The following is a 9,383-nucleotide window of genomic DNA, read 5'->3' as shown; positions in this document are numbered from 1 at the left end:
CATTCTTTAGGAAAAGACCAGTGCCCTCAGTCTGAGCAACGTTGCTGGAGTATTCTACATCCTTGTCGGGGGCCTTGGTTTGGCAATGCTGGTGGCTTTGATTGAGTTCTGTTACAAGTCAAGGGCCGAGGCGAAACGAATGAAGGTGGCAAAGAATGCACAGAATATTAACCCATCTTCCTCACAGAATTCACAGAATTTTGCAACTTATAAGGAAGGTTACAACGTATATGGCATCGAAAGTGTTAAAATTTAGGGGGTAGGAACGAGGCTCTAATACAAACTTCTAAGTGCACGTTTTAGCTTTATTGTTGCGTCCTTATGCTCTTTTAAATGAGGAAGGTGGCCAATGGATCATCCTGTATGTATTGTTGATGTTCTTCCATGTTCCTGATCAGTGACTAACCTGCAGCTCAACTGTCTATTTTCCTCTTTAATGACACAGTAGCGTGGCTGAATGTGGACAGATTCCTGCTGTAATTGTGCTTTATTATTTGTAGTTCAGCTTTGCACTGTTTGCTTTCATTTGCTACAAGCTTTCAGATAGAAGTAAACTTTTCAAAAACAGCACCACCTTTACTCTGGAGATATTTGAAAACCATAACATATAATTTTTTTTTTCTTTCTTTCCCCCCTCTCTCATTTAAGATGACCTTGAGTGATGCCATGAGGAACAAGGCAAGGCTGTCAATTACAGGAAGTACTGGAGAAAATGGATGTGTTATGACTCCAGAATTTCCAAAAGCAGTGCATGCTGTCCCTTACGTGAGTCCTGGCATGGGAATGAATGTCAGTGTGACTGATCTCTTGTGATTGATAAGAACCTTTTGAGTGCCTTACACAATGGTTTTCTTGTGTGTTTATTGTCAAAGTGGTGAGAGGCATCCAGTATCTTGAAGACTTTTCTTTCAGCCAAGAATTCTTAAATATGTGGAATTCATCTCTAATTGTAAGGAATGGTTAATTAAAAACACAACATCCTTTTCTACTCCAGTTCCAGAGGAAGCTTGGTGGACATGCACAGCTAACATGGAAGTACTATAATTTAACTGAAGTCTTTGTACAGACAACAAACCCGTTTCTGCAGCCACTATTGTTAGTCTCTTGATTCATAATGACTTAAGCACACTTGACATCAACTGCATCAAGATGTGACATGTTTTATAAGAAAAAGAAAAAAAAAAAAACATTTAAAATTAAAAAAAATATTTTTAGGTATTTTCAAAAACAAACTGGCTTTTAAATAAATTTGCTTCCATATTGGTTGGATAAAACAAAATAGTGATTAGACTGAGTGGGAAGTGATTATAAAGGCTTTAGGTATCAGTTCCATATTTTTCAAAGCCAAATATGTAAATGCTAAGGAAAGAAAACAGGAGATTCCAATCTTGTAATTTAATATTGTTATTAAAACTTTAATGTATCCTATTCTTTAACATTTGGTGTTAATATAAAATTACTTGGCGATGCTTGACATTTGAAATAAACATTTTTCTATTGTTTTATTTGCAAGTGGTCCAATTGATTTTGCTTAGCTACAGTTTGGTCATAAATCAAAAGAGTTTAAAGACGTTATCAAATTGCTAGGTTTCCAGAGAAAAATGCCCCTTTTCAGAAGGCCAAGTGGTTTCTAGAGTAGAAACTTGTCCCAAAACAATATCTGAATCTGTTTTTAGTATGTCCTAATATATGTAAAGAAATATTTAACATAAAGCATTTAATCTATGTAGATAAATGCTAATAGATTTAAAAAGCTAATATCAAAAAACAAATATCAGAATATGTGAGGTTCTATTTTAAAATGTTTAAGCTTGCAGAAGAGAAGTATTAGTTGCAAATGAAGTTAGGAATGCCTAGAAAGCAGCTTTTTAAATAGTTGCCCATGGATCAAATTCCATAAACTAAATCTAACTTTTGTGTTCCAAATGAAAAGAGCTGTCATAAGCCTTATATATTAGGAATAATTTAAGCACTTTTGAGTCACCTGCAGTGTAGTTTCTTCCCATTGCCATCAATAAAAACAACTCTAATATATTGTATTTATACTTATTCCTCAGGTGGAATGGCTCTTTTAATATGCCCAGTTGAGGATAAAACATCACATTTCTGTAACTTTTGACTAAAGAGCCTATATTTCTCTAGTTAAAAAATTTAAAGGAACTCTCTTTCCCTTCGAAAAGGCCATTTATTTCTCTTAAAGCCCCCTAAAATAAAATTAATTTAGGGTTTTTAAACAATTGTTAACATCCAGAAGTCATTTTTAATATTTTTTATTCTCGTTATTTCTGCAAGTAAGCCTTTGTGTAGCATTTGGTATTTTACTAAGTGCCATGAAAACAATTTTATTGATTATGTTTCACAGAAGGGAAAGAGAATGTAGGATTAAACAACAGCCCCTTCCATGGAACATGGTAGCATGTGGTATCATGATATCCTTCACCAAATTTAACTGTCCCTGATCACAAATTCCAAGATAATACAATACAATTTGAGTGCATTTCTCCTCATCAGGAATGTTGGAGGTGCATTTTAAGTTTTAATAATAAATGCTAGAATGACCAAATTGCAGACTAATTGTTTCCATATTGTACTTAAAATGAGTTTTTAAAAATGAAAAAGATGACTCTACACAATCAATGCTATTTATTGTACCTCTGGGCCTACTCTTCTAAAAATTGTAGCTTATCAATTTTTCTCTGTCAAGCTTGAACTAATGTAAATAATTGAAATAATGTAAAGTTATATTTTCATGTTTTTATAGATACAACATGACAAGAATACATAATGTAAGAGTATTTCAACTATGGATAATGTTGATTGGATAATGCACATCTCAGCTACAAAGCAGTAATCATAGTTTAATATCCATGTAACGGTGCATCAATATATTGCTATATAAATATGTCTGTGTGCATATAAGTGAAAAGTGGTCAAACAAGAGTGATGACAGCTGTCTACAGGTTTTTTTATTCATTTTATATAAAAACTGTTATGTAAAGACCAAAATGTTTATGAACTATTCTTATGTAAATTTACAACTGTCCCTTACTGTACTTTTTTGTTTACAGTATAGTACCTTATTTTCTGCTGTGTTAAGTGGGTGTCAAACTCCAAGGAGACATACACTTTCTACAACTTCTATTGAAGATATTGGAATTTCCAATTTTTCATGTGTACTATGTCAGAAAATGCTTTTGATTTTATTTTTAAATCTAACATCAGATGGCTTTCTCGGAGTGTTGTAAAAACTTCAATCATACATAAAACATGTTCTTACAAAAGGCAAAGATCTTTATTTTTTTTTTTTACTGAATAGTTCTTCAAACTAATAATAGTGAGAAATCAAAAAGTATATTTAAGTTTATTCCCAAACAAACCTGACTGTTTCTATTGAACAAAGACATCTTTGCTCAGTTTATATGTCAACTAAATACAAATGTAATAAGAGTAGAAATAACTTTTTTTTTTTTTTTAGCTAAAATGAGTAACATTTTCAGTATTCCAAATCTATAATCATTAAGTGCTTAGGGCATATGGAGAAATATGACTGAATTTATCACATTTCTCAATTTTTGGTAGATACAAATGTTCCACATTGTTATCATCGGCCATTGCACTCTGTGTTGTGAGGTCAGTTGCTTTTATAGTCCTATTAAAGAGCCAGAATGGTGACTTGTTTTACAAATTCCATAAGGGAACACATTTCCAGGCTTACACGTTTTTCAAAAAGTGTGGTCATTTATTGTTTTACTGAGAGTACTAAGGAGAAAATGAAACTCTCACAGTTCTGATTAAGTCTTTTTATAAAGGTGATCATTTTAATATTTAGTCAGTCCCTTGTAGGTAAGTTCTAAAATTATTAAGACATTTTAGTTCTTCAAAATTGTACATTAAAATTTCTTTTAAATTTCTTTTAAATTTAAATTTAAAATTTCTTAAAATTTTCTTTTAAAAAATTTGTGGATTTTAATACATTTAATGTTTAATGGATGAGTATGCAAATGCATCTGCTTAAAAATACAGTAATATTGACTTTCCACTCTGCAAATACTCTAAATATTTTAGTGGTCATATTAGTAAATTAAGCAAATGCAGACAAGCATTAACAATATAATAACCCTACAGGGTAACTGCAATACAACACCCTGACCATACCGTTTAAAAAGAACACTCACTGAAACTAATTAGAATAGAATTCAATATGTTTCTCCCCTTTTTTCCTTTCCCTATCTCATCACATCCTAGAGTTATGAATCTAGTAAATTTAAACAAATAACTCAAGAACCACCTCTACCTTGAAATGTGTCTGTGGGTTAATTTGTTTTCAGCTGGGTAGAATTTATTATCTATTGCACTTTGAGAGCCCTCTAGTCTGTTATGTAAAATGAAGTGTAGTTTAGGCAAATAATCCATTTACCTCTAATTTGAATGAAATGAGTAAGTTTTTTGATTGAATTAGTTGCATAAATTCTCTGTCTTACCAATTTCAGTTGATAATGTGTGCTTTATTAATAATATACTATGAACCTTGGAGAGTTTATTGGCTAAGTCTCACAAATTTTTTATGAACTCAAAATAAGCTTATTAAAAGAAATAGAAGAATGAGGTAAATATATGTTTAAAAGTAGCATAATTTTGTACAAGGGGCTCTAATACCTGAAATTGGCTTATCTTTAATCACCTACATGAAAGATGGGTAAGTATAAAAGAATCATCATGACATTCTGAATGAAAATCGGGGGACGTATTAAATGGTTTGTGAAAGTTGTATCAAATTTTATTAAAAGGAGGGGTTCGTTCTCTTAAAGTATTGCTTTAGCTAGACTATGACACTGGAGATTTGATTAGGTTCTATCAATAAATTATACTTTCTCTATTTCTATGTTTTAAAACAACACCAGCCCATAGGCAGCGTATGGCACTCTAAGTACATGAAGGTTCAAGTGTATTTTTATAAATATAGTATTCAGGCACAGAGATGAACACAAATAACCTCCTACCCAGGGCAAGCAAGGAAGTGCCTGGAGTAAATATGGATCATAAGAATTTGTGTATACATTTTATATCCTGTCTCCATTCGTTTCCTTCTTGCCTTACCATTTTACATTCTCTTCCTGCCCTTAAGTACAACTGCCATTTTTCATATATTATACCTCAGATGGTCTCTCTGTTTTTAGTTTCATTCATCTTGCCTTTTTGGCTTTTCTCCATGTTATCCCAGCTATTTCTGGCCTGTCTGTTATGAGAGGTTTTGTTTGGAGGGCACTTGGAATACAGTTCATTTTGTCAAAGACAGGTCTGACAGTTTCAGAGTCTTCCTAGTAACTAATAAGTGACTAAGAATTTCTCCAATGAAATAAAAATTTCCTGCAAAGCTCTATTTCTGCATGGCTCACATATTCTGACCCAATAATTGCAAATGTGTGATATTCCTCCATGTACTTAAAGAGTCGCACAGTTTATAGAATTTCTGTAGGAAGTGGGAGGCTCTTCAATGGAACAGGAGGAGTGAGAACTCTATTTTTAATATGTTTGCTCATCAGAATCTCTTTTTAAAGTCACTTTACGATGAGCACAAGCCAATTCTCTGCTTTAATTCCACCCTCAAGCTCTGCCCGGTTATCCCTTAATTGCCTTTTTTCCCCGTTAGCTGTAAGTCAACTGTGCCATTTCACAACACAATTCCTTTTGGATAAGCATAAACTCACTGTTACTTCATTGGGTGTGCCTGAATTCGCCGAATGAATTTGGTCATTTTTCTTTCTTTTTTTTTTCCTTTCAGGTTAATGTGCCAATTTCATTTTATTGTAAATTGGAATGTGGGGGAGTGGATTAAGCACTTGGGAGGGAGTCAGAACCAGGATTCTAGCTTTCTCTCTCCTTGTTTCACGCCTCCCTTTGTCTCTGTCTTCTCAACTGGAGTATACAGATACTAGGACTATCTCCCGGCAATGATGCAAGGAAGTTCAATATGATCATTGAAAACATAATGTAACATTGTGTCTTCTTTAAAAAATGGTTTGAAGGAACAAATTTGTGCATTGGAGTGCGACTTGATGCAGAAAAAGTTTTTGGCCTTTAGTTCCAAATCTGTTTCCTCATCTCAAGACGTGAGAAAAGCAGTTCTTCCTCTAATTTTCAGTCATTCAATTACTCATTCATTCTAAGAAAAAACATTTATTTGAATGTATCCTAAATAAACATAAACTGAAAGTAAGGGCTAACTTTGAAACCTCTCTACGGAGGATTAAGTACTATATTTTCTTTAAAGCATGCAGTTCTCTGATCCTGTTCACTTAGAAATACTATTGTGAGTATATGAATAACTCTGTGACATTCAAGAGTTATGTATTTCTGTCCCAATAATTTTTAACAAAGGCATTCAAACGTTAAGTAAGAGCACATATCTGATAACATTCATCAACAACCTCCATAAATATGGACTCATATTTTTCTCTCTCTCAAAATTTAGATTGTGTAAATTGTGCTTATCTGTAAATTTATTTGGCATCTGATCCGTATCTCTATCTCTATTTTCAAAGAGTCAAATTAAATCCATTAACAAATTGCACAGTTTAGTAATTTTAAATTGTTGCCATCTGCATGGCTTACATATATCTAGAATCTATTTCTTTGGATAAGAGTTTAATTCAAATATCACTCAACATATTTTGGTAAGCATCTAAACAGTATCTTACATTCAAACGACAGCAAAAATTAAAGAAAATATATATTTTTAAAACAAGCTCATAATTTCTTAACGATGAGCCTGCTGAGAATTTATTCATGAAAATTCTTAAAATAAAAGTCACTATCATTTTTAATATTTTACTTAGATATTTATATTAAATTACACCTAAATTAAGTGAGGATATTTAATTTCAAAGGGAAATCGTTTTGAAGGAATTTGCACTTTTGTTGGGTTTCCTAAACCAAAACAAAATGCATTTTACATTTAGAAATTCATATGTTATAGCCATGGTATTTTAATTATCCCCCATTATATTGCCAATATTAATAGGTAAGGAAGTCTATTTGGTAAGAATTGAAACTAAAATCAATTATAAGTTAAATTGTGCATATTTTCCATGTCTTTCTTTTTTTGGCTCATTATAATGTAATTTAGAAGGTTTTTATGTAAAAAGCACTCTCCTCCCCCCCTCTCACCGCAGCATCTATGGTCAAGAATTTTGTGTTAAAAAAAAAAAATCCTGTGCTTATTATAATTTTAAGCTATTGATATATTTAAACCCTATCTAAAAACACTTTTGTGTAAATATGTATGGATTTAAAAGGAAACAGCCTCATAAAAGTGATTTGCAAGGTTCTTAAAATACTTATGAAAATGGACATCTGTAGTATATCATACACTGCCTTCTCTCCCTCCCCAAATTAGATTTGGTTTGGCTTGTTATCTCAACTGATCAGAGGACAATTATACTGAAGTCTAAGTCATGAATTACAAGCATAGGTAACCATTAATTTTACATGATTCTGAAATCATAGACAACATATCAGTCTTTACATATTCTTCTTGCAAATATGTGCCTTAGTTCTCAGTGAGGGTTAATATGGATAAGCAGTGTGAAGCTGTCATTTTTATTTGGGGTTCATTTTAAATTAAAATGCATTCTCAGATTTATAACTATATTTAGTCTGTATCTTAAAAGCCTTTCAAGTCTGTTCTATGTGCATTATCTTGTCAGCTATTTGTGTTAGAGATAAACTGTCTTTGTTCATTTTTATTTAATGTTGTTTATGTTTGTGTGTGTGTATGTTCATGTGTGTATTAAAAAAATTCCACATCCTCTGTAGCATTTATTCTAATTATTTATAACATCGCTGACATAGCTTCTGAGTTTTTTAACTCAAATATTACATGGATTGCAGTAAATCATTATGGATATTTTAAAGGGGTTTAAAAAAATTAAGCAACTATTTAGGTAGGGCATATAAGAGTCAAAGTGACTAAACTCAAGCACAAAATTATAACTTCAAAATTTTTTTAATTTGAAATTTATATTAAAGTATTTGATTCTTTAAAATTGTTTATCCAAGATTTGTACTTCATAATTAGCTGCCAACTCATCTTTACACAGGAAAGAATTTGGAGTCACATTTACACTACATGTCATCTTCAGCATTTTCATCAAAATACAACAACAGCAACAATAATAAGAAGAAGAAGAACACATGGGGAATAAAATTGTGCTTCAATATCTGGAAATGGTTTTCTGAAGATAGGAAAAAGCATATATCTCAACCATCTGAATATCAGTTTCCAACGTCAAAGGATAATTAGTTACCAATATAATTTTCAGTGTCATGATGATCTTCAGAACACTCATTTCCCTGATTATACTGACTGAGGCATAGAGAGGTTAAGTCATTGGCCAGCTGTATATAGCTGGGAAAGGACAAGTCAGGATTATACCAGGGTTGATTCCCAATTCCAGCCCTATTCCCCACCCCTCCCCTCCCTTTACCAGATGGGATCTCTTTAGTTCTCAAACAACTATATATAAGAAGAGTAGGAGTGCTCTACCAAGAAGGACACTTTTTTTTCCCCATAACTAATGGTGTAACTTTTGAATTAGGATGCACTTTTGTGATTGAATTTGTATCCAGAAACTTTTCAAACTCCCATTGGGATAGATGGCATAAAACTGGCCAGAGAAACAGAATAACACTTGATAGAAATACAATATTAAATGTTATTATACATTTTTTAAGCAAGCACTTATATTTATTTTTTTTGACGTCTTAACTATTTATGAGGAAAACAAAATCATTCAATCTAATAATTGGTAAAGAAACATACATGCCCATCTTTGCTTACTGGCTGCCCCAAGGCCATTTTTGAAAAAGGTGGGATTATAAATACAAACACAAGCTGCCATTATTACATATTAACTTGCTTCCAGAAAATGTGAAAATTTTTTGCAAGTAAAAATTTTAAGAAGTGGATGAAATCATAGACTGAGTATATAATCTCAAATATACGTTTTTAATGTTAATTTTAATATGTTTATAAAGAGTGATTTTTTAAGCTCTATCAGGTTATAAAATACTAATATCTGGGTTTGTAGTTTATATAAAACTTCTGCATATAAAAATTTAGTATTACTGCATAGCAATGTGTAAATTTCAAAACAGTTTTATGTTTGGTTCTCAGGTTGATATTCATTAGTCACACATTATCACATTATGCCTATTAACATGCTGTCTTTCCAAATACAATGGCAAAACAAGAAAACGTTTTAAAGCATGAAATTTATCATTTATGCCTGAAAAACATCCATAATTTACTATTTTCACTGTTCTGTTTTATCTTTGTTTTCCATAATGTGCCCTATCCATTTGGCCAGTTCTCATTCACAGGC

General features: G+C 32.0%; 1 protein-coding gene across 3 annotated transcripts in view; it reads left to right on the top strand.

Annotated features, from left to right (window-relative positions):
• Window positions 1–990, top strand: part of GRIA2 (glutamate ionotropic receptor AMPA type subunit 2) — a 153,281-nt gene extending 152,291 nt beyond the window's left edge. For 2 of the 3 annotated variants that reach the window (XM_021699027.1, XM_021699026.1), the window contains 2 exons: window positions 11–145; window positions 649–990. In XM_021699027.1, the coding sequence (XP_021554702.1) occupies window positions 11–145; window positions 649–813 (300 nt within the window). In that variant the 3' untranslated portion in view covers window positions 814–990. Of the gene's footprint in view, window positions 1–10; window positions 257–648 lie in introns of those variants that run through there. The other variant, XM_021699028.1, reaches the window with a different exon arrangement.
• The last annotated feature ends 8,393 nt before the right edge of the window (window positions 991–9,383 follow it).

Source organism: Neomonachus schauinslandi, chromosome 2, assembly GCF_002201575.2.
Source record: "Neomonachus schauinslandi chromosome 2, ASM220157v2, whole genome shotgun sequence".
Classification (NCBI taxonomy): domain Eukaryota; kingdom Metazoa; phylum Chordata; class Mammalia; order Carnivora; family Phocidae; genus Neomonachus; species Neomonachus schauinslandi.
The sequence above is the reverse complement of the archived record's forward strand: the minus strand, read 5'-3'. Positions and strand labels throughout refer to the sequence as shown.